This window comes from Mobula birostris, chromosome 17, assembly GCF_030028105.1.
Source record: "Mobula birostris isolate sMobBir1 chromosome 17, sMobBir1.hap1, whole genome shotgun sequence".
Lineage (NCBI taxonomy): Eukaryota > Metazoa > Chordata > Chondrichthyes > Myliobatiformes > Myliobatidae > Mobula > Mobula birostris.
The window spans coordinates 47,978,145-47,997,055 of record NC_092386.1 but is presented as its reverse complement, the minus strand read 5'-3'; the positions used below and the strand labels follow the sequence as shown (position 1 = coordinate 47,997,055).

Below are 18,911 nucleotides of genomic sequence, written 5' to 3'. Positions count from 1 at the left end.
CTTGTTTGGTCCTATTCTCTCATGTTTTATCCTCTTGCTGTTCACCTACTTGTGGAATGCCCTGGGGTTTTCCTCAATCCTGCTCGCCAAGGCCTTCTCATGGCCCCTTCTGGCTCTCCTAATTTCATTCTTAAGCTCCTTCTGGCTAGTATTATAATCTTCTAGATCTCTATCATTACCTCCTTCAAAGAATGGGGTTTCTATTCCTCCACCACTGATGATGCCCTCACCCGCATCTCCTCCATTTCCTGAACATCCACACTAACCACATCTTCCTGCTGCCTTAAGAGTGATAGAGTTCCTCTTGTCCTTGTGTACCACCCCACAAACCTCTGAATCCAACACATCACTCTCTGCAACTTCCGCCATCTCCAAAGGGATCCTACCACCAAACTTTTCTTTATGATCCCCCCCCCCCCCCGGCTTTCCACAGGGATCACTCCATCTATTACTCTCTGTCCAATTGTCCTTCCTCACTAATCTCCCCCCCCCCCCAGCACGTATCCCTGCAAACAGCCAAAGTGCAACACCTGCACATTCACCTCTTCCCTCCACTCCATTCAGGCCTCCAACAGTCCTTCCAGGTCAGGCAACACTTCACCTGCAAATCTGCTGTGATCGTCTATTTGTGTCCGCTGCTTCTAATGTGGCCTCATCTACTTTGGTGAGGCCCAATGTAAACTGGGAGACCATGTTGTAGAGCACCTTGGCTCCATTTGCCAAAGGCGGAACTTCCTGGTGTGTGATTCCTATCAGGGTCTTCTTACCCTTGCAGTATTTTAACTCTACCCACATGAATTCTACATCTTACAATCCTGTATCACCACTTTCTAAGGATTTGACTTCATTTTTTGCCAATGGAGCCACCCTACCCAACCCCACCCCCTGGCCTATCCTTTTGATACAAAGCATATCCTGGGTTGTTAGCTCCCAGATGTGATATTCTATCAGGTATGACTCGGGTGCCCACAGCATCATACCAGCCAATCTCTAAATGCACTACAAGATCATGTATCTTAATTTTAAGTACTGCATGCATTCAAGTATAACACCTTCAGACCCGTGTTCATCACCCTTTTCAATTCTAGCCCCATTACACTTTAACTCATCCCACTGACTGCAATTTTGCCCTTTTATCTGTCTGTCCTTCCTTAGTCTTGCAACATACTGCCTCTGCTTGTATTAGCAGCTATCCCATCCTCAGCTCTATCACTCCTGTTCCGAGCCCCCTGTTAAGTTAGTTTAAACACTCCCTCGGAGCTCTGGCAAAGCTAAGGTTATTGGTCCCCTTCAGGATCAGGTGAGCCCGTCCTTTTCGTACAGTTCATACCTTCCCCAGAAGAGATCCCATTGATCTAGAAATCTGAAACCTTGCCCCCTTCAGCCATGCATTCACCTCTCAGATCATCTTATTCTCATCCTCACTAGCACGTGGCAGAGGCAGCAAACCAGAGATTACAAACTTGGATATCCACCACTCCTCACAGCTGGTCACCCCTGATCGGATGAGATGGAGCCTTAAATTGACTAACTTGGAGAAATAACTGAGAGATTGTGGTATTTACCGAACTCTTGCTTTCCACAGGACCCAAAGATTTACATTTCATTTGGAAGAAAAATGGTGAAAAGGTGACTGATTCTGTTAAGCACCAAAGTCAGTCATTAAAAGATAGGCGAATCCATGTCATCAGCTGGTTGAAGGACATAGTAACCGTTGACACACAATATCATTGTCACGTTATATCCAAAAAGGGGACTGCAATGTCAAGTGTGCTCATCAGTGTTGAAGGTAAGCCATGAAATAATAATTTTTATTACTGTGGTGCCTGCAGGTTTTCTGTTGGATAGGAATGGAGAAAAAAAAATTAAAAATAAATAAACAATAGGACCTTGGCCAATAAAGTTATGTTTGTTATTATTTGAACATCCCTGAGCAGACAAGCATTTATTGCACTTGAAATGAACTATTGTTTTTGTATACATAGGTAAGGAGTTTCTGAATTTTGCCCCAACTGAAAGAAGCACACTGTTTCAACCTGCTGGGATGGTGAGGGAGCTTTCTCATGCGCCAGCTTTCTAGGACATGGTTTTGAAAACACAGCAAAGAGTTGGTCAGATCCTGTGCTAAACCTTATGGACAGTTGACACTGCAAATGGAGTTGGGCTGCCATGCCAGTCAAGTAGAATGCTTTATGTGGATGATAAACTGTGTGTTGTTGGTGCTAAAGCAAGTCAGCATTATTTCAGCCTTCTCTCTCATCAAAAGTTGTCTTAAGAGTTGGGAGCAAGGTATTGACTGACAAGCCCTCACCTGGTAAGATTCTTATTTTTAGATACATCAAGCATTGCTTTTGCTGGCATTGTCTTCTATACACCCCCTTTGAACCAGCTCTTGATCCATAATTTGAATAAGATTAGAAATAATTGGATATGCCTGACCAGAACTAGGATTTACTTTGAAAAGATGAGGTAATGCAGTTGAGAGAGGCAGGGAAATGGCATGGTGCCATGAAGTATAAGATACAGCGGGACCTTAAAGTACGCATTCTTAGATCACTGAAGATACCAGGGCAGATGGACAAGCTGATCAAGTCTTGGGACGCTTACCTTTATTAGTCAAGGCATTGAATGCGAGTCAAGAGATAATGAAAAGGGTTATGAAACACCAGGTGGGTCACGGCTGGAGCAGTGCACACAGTTTTGACTACCCGGTTACAAGATGTGGTAGCACTAGAGAGCTGCGAAGATGGTTTAGATCTGGAGAATGTTAGGAAGTTTTGGAATAGTATGGAGGAAGCTGAATGGAGGTTTAATGAGAGACCAAGGTAGGTCCTCCCTTTTTACTCTCTTTACAGAATCCTTAAGCAGCTGGAGGTATTTTATAAATGTAAGGTAATTAAAGAAGTATTGGCGAACAGCTGAAAGAAGGGGAGGGGGGAGTTAAATACCTACTGCTGAGGTTATAAGGAGAAAAACAAAAGGCTCACTGGCTTGATTTTTGGTATGAATAGCTCATCATATGAAGCAAGTTTCAGTTAGTTGAGCCTATTCCTATTAGAGTTCAGCGGAATGTCAGAGGATTTTATTGGTATGTACAAAGTTCTGAGGGGCTTGACCCAATGGAGACTGAGAGGCTATTTCCCCTTGTAGGCAAATCCAGATCTTAGGAGTATGATTTCAGAACAAGTCACCCAATTAAATCTAAGATGAGGAGGAATTGCTTCTCATAAGGTATTAAATCTTTGGAATTTTCCATCCCAAGAAACTGTGTAGACTGAGTATGTTTCAATATCCAAATAGATTTCTGGATAGTAATAGAATCAAGGGTTCTGAGGGATTGACGGGAATGTGGAGCTGAGGTTATGATTAGATCAGTGTTAAATGGCAGAGCAGACTTGAAGGACCAGTTGGCCTGGTCCCACTCCTATTTTAAATGTTCTTTGCAATGTGTGGGGAAGAGTCAGTGTGACTGATATTATTGATCACAGTCATCCCCAAAGCTGGCTATGTGAGATTAATTTGAAAAGTATTCCAACATATTAAAAGTTTTTGCTAATCATCCCCTTTGTTGCTTGGGGTTTATTAAATATGTATTTCTATTATAAACTGTGTATAGGTAATTTGCAGTGAAAATCTTAATGTTTGGCAGGGTAATTGGTATTCAATAATGAAATCATAGAAACATAGAAAATAGGTGCAGGAGTAGGCCATTCGGCCCTTCGAGCCTGCACCGCCATTTATTATGATCATGGCTGATCATCCAACTCAGAACCCTGCACCAGCCTTCCCTCCATACCCCCTGATCCCCGTAGCCACAAGGGCCATATCTAACTCCCTCTTAAATATAGCCAATGAACTGGCCTCAACTGTTTCCTGTGGCAAAGAATTCCACAGATTCACCACTCTCTGTGAAGAAGTTTTTCCTAATCTCAGTCCTAAAAGGCTTCCCCTTTATCCTCAAACTGTGACCCCTCGTTCTGGACTTCCCCAACATCGGGAACAATCTTCCTGCATCTAGCCTGTCCAATCCCTTTAGGATTTTATACGTTTCAATCAGATCTCCCCTCAATCTTCTAAATTGCAACGAGTACAAGCCCAGTTCATCCAGTCTTTCTTCATATGAAAGTCCTGCCATCCCAGGAATCAATCTGGTGAACCTTCTTTGTACTCCCTCTATGGCAAGGATGTCTTTCCTCAGATTAGGGGACCAAAACCGCACTCAATACTCCAGGTGTGGTCTCACCAAGGCCTTGTACAACTGCAGTAGTACTTCCCTGCTCCTGTACTCGAACCCTCTCGCTATAAATGCCAGCATACCATTCGCCTTTTTCACCGCCTGCTGTACCTGCATGCCCACTTTTAATGACTGGTGTATAATGACACCCAGGTCTCGTTGCACCTCCCCTTTTCCTAATCAGCCACCATTCAGATAATAATCTGTTTTCCTATTTTTGCCACCAAAGTGGATAACTTCACATTTATCCACATTAACTTGCATCTGCCATGAATTTGCCCACTCACCCAACCTATCCAAGTCACTCTGCATCCTCTTAGCATCCTCCTCACAGCTAACACTGCCGCCCAGCTTCGTGTCATCCGCAAACTTGGAGATGCTGCATTTAATTCCCTCATCCAAGTCATTAATATATATTGTAAACAACTGGGGTCCCAGCACTGAGCCTTGTGGTACCCCACTAGTCACTGCCTGCCATTCTGAAAAGGCCCCGTTTATTCCCACTCTTTGCTTCCTGTCTGCTAACCAATTCTCTATCCACATCAATACCTTACCCCCAATACCGTGTGCTTTAAGTTTGCACACTAATCTCCTGTGTGGGACCTTGTCAAAAGCCTTTTGAAAATCCAAATATACCACATCCACTGGTTCTCCCCTATCCACTCTACTAGTTACATCCTCAAAAAATTCTATGAGATTCGTCAGACATGATTTTCCTTTCACAAATCCATGCTGACTTTGTCCGATGATTTCACCGCTTTTCAAATGTGCTGTTATTACATCTTTGATAACTGACTCCAGCAGTTTCCCCACCACCGACGTTAGGCTAACCAGTCTATAATTCCCCGGTTTCTCTCTCCCTCCTTTTTTAAAAAGTGGGGTTACATTAGCTACCCTCCAATCCTCAGGATCTAGTCCAGAATCTAACGAGTTTTGAAAAATTATCACTAATGCATCCACTATTTCTTGGGCTACTTCCTTAAACACTCTGGGATGCAGACCGTCTGGCCCTGGGGATTTATCTGCCTTTAATCCCTTCAATTTACCCAACACCACTTCCCTACTAACATGTATTTCGCTCAGTTCCTCCATCTCACTGGACCCTCTGTCCCCTACTATTTCTGGAAGATTATTTATGTCCTCTTTAGTGAAGACAGAACCAAAGTAATTATTCAATTGGTCTGCCATGTGCTTGCTCCCCATAATCAATTCACCTGTTTCTATCTGTAGGGGACCTACATTTGTCTTTATCAGTCTTTTCCTTTTTACATATCTATAAAAGCTTTTACAGTCAGTTTTTATGTTCCCTGCCAGTTTTCTCTCATAATCTTTTTTCCCCTTCCTAATTAAGCTCTTTGTCTTCCTCTGCTGAACTCTGAATTTCTCCCAGTCCTCAGGTGAGCCACTTTTTCTGGCTAATTTGTATGCTTCTTCTTTGGAATTGATACTATCCCTAATTTCTCTTGTCAGCCATGGTGTCATTCGATTTATTTCATCTGTGTGTTTTGTCGTAATCTCTAACTCAAAGCTCATGTAGTGCAACACTAATTGGCCAGCTTTGTCCACTAAGTCAGAGTATTGTGGCAAGCCAAGGCACTGTGGTTTCAAAAAATGAAGTTCTTGGGTATCTATAGATTTTGCTGATTTTGTTTTGTTGGAACGGTTATTTTTAACAAGTTTGTTTTTGGTCCTGTTGTTTTCATTAAATAAAATGCATAGCCCCTCCCCCCCCAACTCAGTGACAGTTTGACAGTTTTCCTTTAAGTTGGCGCAGATAGGATCTCCTGGAATGTGACAGTATTTTAATTTTGCCTGCTACTGGCAAATAAACAGTAAGTTGGTATGAAAGATGTACTATACTTCCTTTCTGGAGCACAGAGTTGGAACAGATGCACACTAATTCATTTCATCTCCTTGCTTTCACACAGGTTGACATGGTTTCATGCGAACAAGGAAGATTTGCTTGAATATGAGCCATTAATTTCCAATTGTGGTCAACTGAGATTATATTTGTTGAATATAGCTAATGAATATACTTTGATTTTTGACTTAGATGCTCTTGCTAAAAGCAAATGGTCAAAGGAACTGGTGAAATGGAGGAAAGCAGTCGATGATCATGAGAAAGCGATGCAGGCTTGGATAAAGTCATTGGTAGGAAGAAACAGCACAAAATGCACCCTTTATCTCCTTAACAGGTCCTTGCTAATTGCACAGGGCTCAAACATTAGAGCCACAGCAACGTGCAAATTGCTTGCTTTTCCAGCTAGTAGTTTTGGGGTCAATAATCTTTTCCCAAGCATTAAATTTAAGAAACAACATGCTCTGTTTTTTGATTAATTTGTTAGCAATGAGCCTTCCCTGCACTCTTACAATTTGTTCTATTGTTCTCTGTTTATGAGCCCACACAAGCCACTGCAATGGGAAACAGGGTTGTTTGCTCAGGGAAGCATCAGAGTTCTGTGAGTTGTTTTGAGTGTCACAAACTTGCAATCTTCCTGTTATCTCACCTGACACGTAACTGAGAATGGAAACTCATAGTCCACTTCAGTTCACTTTATTGTGGCAGTGGCTATGAATGGTGACTGCTCATCAACAAGCTGAACTTCCTGAATATTTACAAATGTGTTGACAACAATGCAAACCTGTTTTATGACTTTTCCATTGTGCTGGTAACGGTGTAAAACAAATCCTATTTGCACCACACATGTAGAATAGTCAAGTCCCAAAAGGTACCCTATCAAACCTAAGCATATAAGGAGATATTCATCTAAATTTGGAGTGTAGGTAATGAAGAGGGTGCCAGGAGATATAGATATTGGCAAGACAAAGGAATAATTCAGCTCATGCCTGGAGAAGAGTAGAATGGATCAGACATTCCAAAGGATTTTGATAAGGATTTATGGCTGAAACATTGGAGATGGGAAAAATGAAAAGGGGGAAATTCCTGAAAACAGGAAAGAGAAAAACAAAAATAGATGAGGAGATGAAACTGTTATAGAAGCAGCTGGCTTGAGTCTGAAGAGGTAACCAAAGTATACACACCAGAAACACTATTTTTACAATCCTGGTTACCTGGAAATTATTAGAAGAGGGGATGAAGGAAATACTGGCAGGGGGTCCCAAGTTAAAGACAGAAATATTCAGGTGGATAAAGTTGACAACTATTGGCTAGTTTCCTTTATGGAACATTGAAAACCTGCAGTTCATGTTTGGAGATGGACTAAATGTGAATGTGTCACCTAGGTGTTTAAAGAGCAGAAAGTTGGCTGATGTTCTGCGCAGATATTTCAATAGAATTGGTAATCCAGAAGGAGTGACAAATCAATTATGAGACAAAAAATTGTGATGTTTGTAGATCATTGTAAGATTGATATGGTGCATGATGTTGATTTATATTAACTTTGCATGAGATTTTTGCTAGATAACTAAATCAAATGATAGATGTACACCAATGAATTTCCCTGATACAGTTTACCTGTTTCAGTGGGATAGCAAACAGGAACAGAGTCGTAACAAGTTACTATTCTTTTATAGTAACAAGGTGCATTCCCTTCCCATTCCTTTAGATTCATAGTCATAGTCATACTTTATTGATCCTGAGGGAATTTGGTTTTCGTTACATTTGCTCCATAAATAATAAATAGTATTAGAACCATAAATAGTTAAATAGTAATATGTAGATTATGAAATAAGTCCAGGACCAGCCTATTGGCTCAGGATGTCTGACCCTCCAAGGGAGGAGTTGTAAAGTTTGATGGCCACAGGCAGGAATGACTTCCTATGACGCTCTGTGTTGCATCTCGGTGGAATGAGTCTCTGGCTGAATGTACTCCTGTGCCCACCCAGTACATTATGTAGTGGATGGGAGACATTGTTCAAGATGGCATGCAACTTGGACAGCATCCTCTTTTCAGACACCACCGTGAGAGAGTCCAGTTCCATCCCCACAACATCACTGGCCTTACGAATGAGTTTGTTGATTCTGTTGGTGTCTGCTACCCTCAGCCTGCTGCCCCAGCACACAACAGCAAATATGATAGCACTGGCCACCACAGACTCGTAGAACATCCTCAGCATCGTCCGGCAGATGTTAAGGGACCTCAGTCTCCTCAGGAAATAGAGACGGCTCTGACCCTTCTTGTAGACAGCCTCAGTGTTCTTTGACCAGTCCAGTTTATTGTCAATTCGTATCCCCAGGTATTTGTAATCCTCCACCATGTCCACGCTGACCCCCTGGATGGAAACAGGGGTCACCGGTACCTTAGCTCTCCTCAGGTCTACCACCAGCTCCTTAGTCTTTTTCACACTAAGCTGCAGATAATTCTGCTCACACCATGTGACATAGTTTCCTACCGTAGCCCTGTACTCAGCCTCATCTCCCTTGCTGATGCATCCAACTATGGCAGAGTCATCCGAAAACTTCTGAAGATGACAAGACTCTGTGCAGTAGTTGAAGTCCGAGGTGTAAATGGTGAAGAGAAAGGGAGACAAGACAGTCCCCTGTGGAGCCCCAGTGCTGCTGATCACTCTGTTGGACACATAATGTTGCAAGCACACGTACTGTGGTCTGCCAGTCGGGTAATCAAGAATCCATAATACCAGGGAAGCATCCAGCTGCATCGCTGTCAGCTTCTCCCCCAGCAGAGCAGGGTGGATGGTGTTGAACGCACTGGAGAAGTCAAAAAACATGACCCTCACAGTGCTCGCTGACTTGTCCAGGTGGGCGTAGACACGGTTCAGCAGGTAGACGATGGCATCCTCAACTCCTAGTCGGGGCTGGTAGGCGAACTGGAGGGGATCTAAGTGTGACCTGACCATAGGCCGGAGCAGCTCCAGAACAAGTCTCTCCAGGGTCTTCATGATGTGGGAGGTCAATGCCACCGGTCTGTAGTCATTGAGGCAGCTGGGGCGCGGCGTCTTCGGCACAGGAACGCGGCAGGACATCTTCCACAATACAGGAACCCTCTGGAGCCTCAGGCTTAGGTTGAATACATGGCGAAGTACTCCACATAGCTGAGGGGCACAGGCTTTGAGCACCCTGGTACTGACACCATCCGGTCCTGCAGCCTTGCTTGGGTTGAGACGTTTCAGCTGTCTTCTCACCTGTAGAGCTGTGAAGTCCACCATGGTGGTTTCGTGTGGGGAAGGGGTATAGTCATGAGAGCAGGGTGGGGGACTGTGAGGAGGGGTAGGAGGGGAGAGTGGAATATGTGTTGGTTGGGGACCGACAACAGATGGCTCATGTGTGGGATGGACAGGGGCCACACTGTCAAATCTGTTAAAGAACAGGTTAGGTTCATTGGCCCTGTCCATATTGCCTTCCGCTCCTCTGTTGCTAGTTTGATGGTCCTCATCCCCCTCCAGACCTCCCTCATGTTGTTCCGCTGGAGTTTCCACTCAAGCTTCCTCCTGTACCTGTCTTTAGCCTCCCTGATCCTGGCTTTCAGATCCCTCTGCATTGCCCTCAGCTCCTCCCTATTTCCATCTCTAAATGCCCTCTTTTTAGCGTTCAGGATGTCCTTATGTCCTTTGTCACCCATGGCTTGTTATTTGAATGACAAAGGACAGTTCTTGTCGGAACATTGCAGTCCACACAGAAGTTGATGTAATCTCCATGTGACTCACAGAGTGCCTGCCAGTCTGTCACCTCAAAACAACCCTGGAGCGCCTCATAAGCCTCCTCTGACCATTTTCTCACTGTCCTCGAGGTTGCAGGTTAACTCTTCACCAGAGGCACGTAGCAGGGTTTTAGATGCACCAGGTTGTGATCTGACCTTCCCAGTGGGGGGAGGGGAGGGGAGCTGTCTGCATCCTTAACGTTAGCGTACATCAAATCCAGAGTCCTCTCCCCTCTGGTTGTACAGCTCACATACTGCGTGAAGTGGGCAGTGTTCTAGCCATGGTAACCTGGTTGAAGTCACCCGAGATGGTAATGAGGGCACTCGGGTGCTGGGTTTGTAATCTGGCTATGACGGTGTAAATGATGTTACACGACTACGTCGGGTTCCACTAGCAATTCCACTAGCAATTTTCCAGTGTCTACTCTATTGAGTGCCACTCAGAACACGAGGGCAAGAAATGCTCAGTATAGAGTTGATGGAAGCCATACACAAAATGAATTGTACTTTCACTGGATTTTGAATAATTCTGTCTGGTCACCAAAATGCAAGTAATGTGCTGGGGTTGGCGAGGAAAAGAACAAACAGCACTTCTGTTTATTAGTAATCTGAGCTGAGACTAAAAGGTTATGAACCCTGATCTTTTGACCCTTGGAAGGCATATGAGGGATAATCAACAAATTCAAGAAAAGTAAATCTGAGAAATTAGTTTAAACTGGTTCAAAAGGAAAGGAAGAGCAGTACTGCACATCTTTGGTCAAATTACTTCACTCAGTTAATCCTCTCCTGTCAGAAAATCTCAATGTTTCTCTTTGCTTTTCTGTCTGATCTCAACATGGAATATTGCTTGATTCAGAAGACTTGATCAGACTAGCGCCTGCTAGAACTGAGCTTTATTTAAATGAAACTGGATCAATATCCACATTTCCCTTGACTTGCTATAATAAAGTGAGTTTCCTCTAACATTACAGAAAAGTTTGGGAAAATGTCATGCATCGATTTTCAGGCACCAGCCTGTGTTTTACATGGTATATTAAACTAATTAGCTGTCCCTCTATCCTTTTGGTACAGTGGAATATTTTAATCTGACCACAATCTAACTATGATATAACCAGTTTATTTTTAATCTATTACAGGACAGTTGTGATGAGGAGAACCCAGAATGAGATACACAAAGGATATTTGTTTAATGAAAATCATCTGCCATTTTTCCATAAACACCAGCAAGCGAATAAATTTAATTTTATCATGGACAGAAGAGCTCATTTTTGATCATGAATTTAAAAGAATAATGCATAATTTACTGAAATATGTAACTTATAACTGTTACTCGTTATGTTGATTCTAGGACTGTTTCTTAACAGTCTCTGCAATGAGCTATATGCATAGTTCTTTGATTCCAATCTACAGTACCATATAATTGACCAATCCAAACATAATTTGTAGATCCTGTTGTTCACTAAAAATGGCATTTTCACAGAAGCAGCAGAAACTGAAGTAATTCACGGTTTGCAAGTTACAATTATTGTTGCTTTGCAACTGTGAAATTTGCAGAAGCATGGTTAAACTACATCCCTTTGTAAATAAATCTCAATGTTGGATATTAGTCTTGGGTTCATTGCTGGAGTAAAAATATTATGATGTTAAGAGGCGATTTTACTGGGAAGTGAAATTCATTTTCCAACTAATCCTTTCCCTCATTGCTGGAGATCGGAATCATTTTAGCATTCTGGATTATTTACCAGTTTTGGACCAGGGATGTATGTGTTTGTAAAGTCAAGGAATCAAAACCTTATTTACACAGATTTCCAAATAAGAGCAATAAAAAACCATACAACTACTGTATAAAACTTGTCATTGTGTTGCATAATGATTAACGAAAAAGTGCCTTATTCCTGCAGATATCATGGCTAGATTGTAACTCTTGCGTTCTCTGAAAAGTTAAAGTTAGTCACTACTTGGGTGCCAATCTTTGGAACTTCTGAATTTACGGTGCATGCCAAAAATGTTTTGTATGTTGTAAAGATATTTATTCTTCTAATGGAAGCTGCAGAATTATGAATGTGATCCTATGAATTTTAAATAAAGTGCTGAGATTTTCAGAACTATTTGAGTTATTGATGATGCTGTTTTTTCATGAGTAATCAGTTTCTTTCCACTCTTGGTAACACTGAAGATCAATAAAACCAAAGAGGGTTATAGAAAACATAGGAAACATAGAAAATAGGTGCAGGAGTAGGCCATTCGGCCCTTCGAGCCTGCACCGCCATTTATTATGATCATGGCTGATCATCCAACTCAGAACCCCGCCCCAGCCTTCCCTCCATACCCCCTGACCCCCGCAGCCACAAGGGCCTTATCTAACTCCCTCTTAAATATAGCCAATGAACTGGCCTCAACTGTTTCCTGTGGCAGAGAATTCCACAGATTCACCACTCTCTGTGTGAAGAAGTTTTTCCTAATCTCAGTCCTAAAAGGCTTTGCCTTTATCCTCAAACTGTGACCCCTCGTTCTGGACTTCCCCAACATTGGGAACAATCTTCCTGCATCTAGCCTGTCCAATCCCTTTAGGATTTTATACGTTTCAATCAGATCCCCCCTCAATCTTCTAAATTGCAACGAGTACAAGCCTAGTTCATCCAGTCTTACTTCATATGAAAGTCCTGCCATCCCAGGAATCAATCTGGTGAACCTTCTTTGTACTCCCTCTATGGCAAGGATGTCTTTCCTCAGATTAGGGGACCAAAACTGCACTCAATACTCCAGGTGTGGTCTCACCAAGGTCTTGTACAACTGCAGTAGTACCTCCCTGCTCCTGTACTCGAATCCTCTCGCTATAAATGCCAGCATACCATTCGCCTTTTTCACCGCCTGCTGTACCTGCATGCCCACTTTCAATGACTGGTGTATAATGACACCCAGGTCTCGTTGCACCTCCCCTTTTCCTAATCGGCCACCATTCAGATAATAATCTGTTTTCCTATTTTTGCCACCAAAGTGGATAACTTCACATTTATCCACATTAAATTGCACCTGCCATGAATTTGCCCACTCACCTAACCTATCCAAGTCACCCTGCATCCTGTTAGCACCCTCCTCACAGCTAACACTGCCGCCCAGCTTCGTGTCATCCGCAAACTTGGAGATGCTGCATTTAATTCCCTCATCCAAGTCATTAATATATATTGTAAACAACTGGGGTCCCAGCACTGATCCTTGCGGTACCCCACTAGTCACTGCCTGCCATTCTGAAAAGGTCCCGTTTATTCCCACTCTTTGCTTCCTGTCTGCTAACCAATTCTCTATCCACATCAATACCTTACCCCCAATACCGTGTGCTTTAAGATTGCACACTAATCTCCTGTGTGGGACCTTGTCAAAAGCCTTTTGAAAATCCAAATATACCGCATCCACTGGTTCTCCCCTATCCACTCTACTAGTTGCACCCTCAAAAAATTCTGAGATTTGTCACATGATTTTCCTTTCACAAATCCATGCTAACTTTGTCCGATGATTTCACTGCTTTTTAAATGTGCTGTTATCACATCTTTGATAACTGACTCCAGCAGTTTCCCCACCACCGACGTTAGGCTAACCGGTCTATAATTCCCCGGTTTCTCTCTCCCTCCTTTTTCAAAAAGTGGGGTTACATTAGCCAGCCTCCAATCCTCAGGAACTAGTCCAGAATCTAACGAGTTTTGAAAAATTATCACTAATGCATCCACTATTTCTTGGGCTACTTCCTTAAGCATTCTGGGATGCAGACCATCTGGCCCTGTGGATTTATCTGCCTTTAATCCCTTCAATTTACCTAACACCACTTCCCTACTAACATGTATTTCGCTCAGTTCCTCCATCTCACTGGACCCACTATTTCTGGAAGATTATTTATGTCCTCCTTAGTGAAGACAGAACCAAAGTAATTATTCAATTGGTCTGCCATGTCCTTGCTCCCCATAATCAAATCACCTGTTTCTGTCTGTAGGGGACCTACATTTGTCTTTACCAGTCTTTTCCTTTTTACATATCTATAAAAGCTTTTACAGTCAGTTTTTATGTTCCCTGCCAGTTTTCTCTCATAATCTCTTTTCCCCTTCTTAATTAAGCCCTTTGTCCTCCTCTGCTGAACTCTGAATTTCTCCCAGCCCTCAGGTGAGCCACTTTTTCTGGCTAATTTGTATGCTTCTTCTTTGGAATTGATACTATCCCTAATTTCTCTTGTCAGCCATGGGTGCACTACCTTCCTTGATTTATTCTTTTGCCAAACTGGGATGAACAATTGTTGTAGTTCATCCATGCAATCTTTAAATGCTTGCCATTGCATATCCACCGTCAACCCTTTAAGTGTCATTTGCCAGTCTATCTTAGCTAATTCATGTCTCATACCTTCAAAGTTACCCCGCTTTAAGTTCAGAACCTTTGTTTCTGAATTAACTATGTCACTCTACATCTCAATGAAGAATTCCACCATATTATGGTCACTCTTACCCAAGGGGCCTCTAATGACAAGGTTGCTAATTAACCCTTCCTCATTGCTCAAAACCCAGTCTAGAATAGCCTGCTCTCTAGTTGGTTCCTCGACATGTTGGTTCAAAACCCATCCGACATACATTCTAAGAAATCCTCTTCCTCAGCACCTTTACCAATTTGGTTCACCCAATCTACATGTAGATTGAAGTCAACCATTATAACTGCTGTTCCTTTATTGCACACATTTCTAATTTCCTGTTTAATACCATCCCCGACCTCACTACTACTGTTAGGTGGCCTGTACACAACTCCCACCAGCGTTTTCTGCCCCTTAGTGTTATGCAGCTCTACCCATATCAATTCCACATCTTCCCGGCTTACGTCCTTCCTTTCTATTGCATTAATCTCCTCTTTAACCAGCAACACCACCCCACCTCCTTTTCTTTCATGTCTATCCCTCCTGAATATTGAATATCCCTGAACGTTGAGCTCCCATCCTTGGTCACCCTGGAGCCATGTCTCTGTGATCCCAACTATATCATAATCATTAATAACAATCTGCACTTTCAATTCATCCACCTTGTTACGAATGCTCCTTGCATTGACACACAAAGCCTTCAGGCGCTCTTTTACAACTCTCTTAGCCCTTATACAATTATGTTGAAAAGTGGCCTTTTTTGATGCTTGCCCTGGATTTGTCGGCCTGCCACTTTTACTTTTCTCCTTAGTACTTTTTGCTTCTACCCTCACTTTACACCCCTCTGTCTCTCTGCACTGGTTCCCATCCCCCCCATTGTGAACTAACCTCCTCTCGCCTAGCCTCTTTAATTTGATTCCCACCCCCCAACCATTCTAGTTTAAAGTCACCTCAGTAGCCCTCGCTAATCTCCCTGCCAGGATATTGGTCCCCCTTGGATTCAAGTGTAACCCGTCCTTTTTGTACAGGTCACGCCTGCGCCAAAAGAGGTCCCATAATAAACCAAGCAAAAACCTTGAAGATGTTGAATAATGAACATTATTCTGTACCTCAGTGCACTCACTGGCCATTTGTCTCACACTGTTGCATTGATCTTGATGCAATTGTTGCTAAATATCCTCCTGTGCTTCCATTCCTTTCATATTCCTGTGTCTAAACTCCACCAAAATGGATGATCCGCTAGTAAAACATTCCAGGCACCTACCACTCTGTTTTTTTTTAAAAAAATTAACCTTCACATCACCTTTAAACTCTGTCCCCACTCCCTTCCCCAATGTTCTGACTGTCTACAACATCTACACCTTGTGTTATCTCCCCTCAGTCTCCAAAGCGCTAGGGAGAATAACCCAAATTTGTCCAACTTTTATTTATGGATCAGTCCCTCTGATCCAGGCAGCATCTTGTAAACCTCTTCTGCACCCTGTCCAGTCTCCATATCCTTCCTATAATGGGGTTCATAGAACTGCACACAATTAGACCAAGTGCAGTCTGATTAAATTATATCTAGCAGCAGCACGACTTCCTTATTCTTATGCTGAACACTCCTACCAATGAAGGCAAGTATGTCATACACCTTCATTACCACCTTATCCGTTATGTAGCTACTTTCAGTGAACTGTGGATTGACCACAGGATTCCTTTGTACTTAATGCTATTAAAGTGCCTATCATTAATTGTTTATTTCTTTCATTTGACCTCCCAAAGTACCACACCTCGCATCTGCCTGGATTAAACTTCATCTGCCACTTCTCTGCCTATACCTGTAACTGGTTACTATCCTGCTGTATCCTTTGATACTTTCTTTACACTGTCTACAATTCTACCAATCTTGGTGTCATCCCTAAACTTGCAAATCCACCCATTTATATTTTCATCCAAATCATTGACATACAGCATATCACAAACAACAAAGATCCCAGCACTGGCCATTGCAAAACACCACTGGTTGTGGACCTCTTGCCAGAAGAAGTCTTCTACCCCTACTTTCTGTTTTCAATAGGCAAGCCAGTTCCAAATCCAAACTTGCAATTCAACTTGCACCCCATGCATCTTTATCTTCGGAATCAACTTAACACATCAACATGCTCCAGCCTGCTTTCACTATCCTCCAAATCCTCCTCGGTATATTCAAACACAAAGTTACTAATTCAGTAATTCAACCACTTGCTATGATTCCAGGCACCGATTCCTTCCTTTGTCCTTGAGTTGACCTATCTTCCCTTAGTTATCCTCTTTTTAAAAAAAAATCAAGCATAAAATCCTTTGGGATTCTCCTCGATATTGCTCACCAAGGACATTTCCTGGCCCTATGTGGTCTTCCTAATCACCTGCTTGAGCTCTTTGTTGCTTTGCTTATATTCTACAGGGCCCGGTCTGATTTTACATATGGTTTCATTTCCCTTCTGACTAAATTTAGGACCTCTCAGGTTATTCAAGGTTCTCATTCTTGTCCTTACTCCTTACCAGAAGGTGATTATCCTGAACTTTAATCCACAGGTTTTTAAACAACTTCCACACCTCAGATGTAGTCTTATCTAAAATCAGCTGCTCCCAATCCTTAGCTCCTGTCTGTTGTAATTTGCCATCTCCACAATGTAGTGCTTTTCCACAAGATCTAATTTAATCCTTACTCATAACTATTTTAAAACATAATCAGTTGTGGCCACTATTCCCAAAATGTTCACCCTTTGTCATATTTGTCATTTTGTCTTGTTCCATTTCCCAAAGTCAGGGCCAATATGTTTTCTCTTCTAGTGTGACTCTCCATCTACCGTTTCAAGAACTTCCCCTGGATGCACTGAAGAAATCCTGCCTCATTTAAGCCTCTTGTATTAAAGAGGTTTTGAAATCTGAGGATGGGTGTCATTTACCTCTAGAAGAGGTTCTGATTCCTGAGCCAAGTTGCCTGATTTCATACCCCAAATCTGACAGATACTTGTCCTTTGGCTGTTTCCCTGTTTTATTTTGAGAACATAAGACATTGGAGCAGAATTAGGCCATTTGGCCTATTCCATCTTCTCCACCATTTCATCATAGCTAATCCAATTTTCCTCTCAGCCCCAAAACCAAGTATTTTGGTTCTCAATTGGGTTAGAAAATGAAGCAAACAAGAGTATTACATTTTGTAATCTAGTCAGAGTTTAGAGTAATCAAGATCGGATGCTGGCCTCCCATTTTGGAGCACAACATTGAGAACTTTTTCTCCTAAAGTAGGGCCAAGTCATTACAGATGCCCAGGATGGCAGCTACATTGTGAATGTATAAATCTGAGTGTAAGCCACTAGAGAATCACAAAACCAAGTGAACTTCAATCATCCCTAAATAGACCGCTGAAGAAAAGGTTAGTCATAAATTTGATAGCAGCTTTGCACCTGAATTTCTAGCTTTCTTGGTTTAAGAAAGAAAGTCCCCGTCTCCCATTGACGCTTACCAATTTTTATTGATGCATCATACAATTCATTGTCTGGATGCATAATGGCTTGGTATGGCAACTGCTCTTCATGTGGCTGCAGAGAGTTGTGGACCCAATTCAGCACATTGCAGGAACCAGCCTTCCTTCTATGTACTCTCTATACTGCCCCTACATAATCTAAAATTCACCCACCTCAGGCATTATCTCTTCCTATTGGGCAGAAGGTACTGGGCTGAAAGCAGGCATGCCAGGCTGAAGGACGTTTTCTATCCCACAGTTCACAGACACTCGAATGGACCTCTTGTACAGTGAAGTGTACTCTTGGCCTCATAATCTACCTCATTATCATCTTTCACTTTGTTTTTCTGCATTGCATTTATTTCAGTAGCTTTTACGCTGTATCCTACATTGCTATTGTTTGTTATTCTAGCTCAGTGTCATGATTCAATCTGTATAAACAGTGTGCAGGACAAACTTCTCACTGTATCAACACCAATATCACAGAGGCCTGAGCACTAAAGGCGAAGTTGGCACTCCAGTGTGGTACTGAAGATGTGCCGTAGTGTTGAAGCTAGCATCAATTAGATAATTAAGATGTTAAACCAAAAGCCTGTTTGAGATAATGTAAATAAAGTATCCAGTATTCTTCAAAGGAGAGTGCTGGAGTTATCCCTGGTATTTTGGCCAATATCATACCTCATTCTACATCATTAAAACAGATTATCTGGTAATTATCACATCGTTATTTGTGGAAACATCTCAATTTGCAAAAGTACTTCATTTGTTGTAAAGCACTTACAGCCCCTGAGAAGGACATGAAAGGCATCATGTAAATATAATCAGTCTACAGATGATGGAGCAGCAAAAATCAGGAATACTGAAATAATTTACTGATTAGCATTGTAAAAAGCTAAGTTAACCTCTCCAGGTGTTTGATGAGGCTGCAGTCAGATTGCACCTTACACTAGGCTCTGCACACTTCTACCAACATGCATTTGAGGCTGTAATAGAATGGTTTATTGAGTCATGCTTAGCAGGCCACCAATCCAACTTGATGCATTTGCAAATCACATTTTTCTATTGAGATTATGCATGTTTTCTCAAGGAGCCTTTCATTTAGTAATTTAGAAAATAGATCTATGTAGCTTTACCTTGAAGTCCATTATCGAAATTTGACTCTAGATATCAGCTGCGTTTCAG

General features: G+C 42.3%; 1 protein-coding gene across 1 annotated transcript in view; it reads left to right on the top strand.

Moving 5' to 3' along the window:
- Positions 1–11,934, top strand: part of sema4d (sema domain, immunoglobulin domain (Ig), transmembrane domain (TM) and short cytoplasmic domain, (semaphorin) 4D) — a 223,374-nt gene extending 211,440 nt beyond the window's left edge. Inside the window, exons 17-19 of the mRNA XM_072281678.1 lie at positions 1,586–1,789; positions 6,288–6,385; positions 10,989–11,934. Of these exons, the coding sequence (XP_072137779.1) occupies positions 1,586–1,789; positions 6,288–6,385; positions 10,989–11,018 (332 nt within the window). The 3' untranslated portion in view covers positions 11,019–11,934. The remainder of the gene's footprint in view (positions 1–1,585; positions 1,790–6,287; positions 6,386–10,988) is intronic.
- Positions 11,935–18,911: the final 6,977 nt, after the last annotated feature.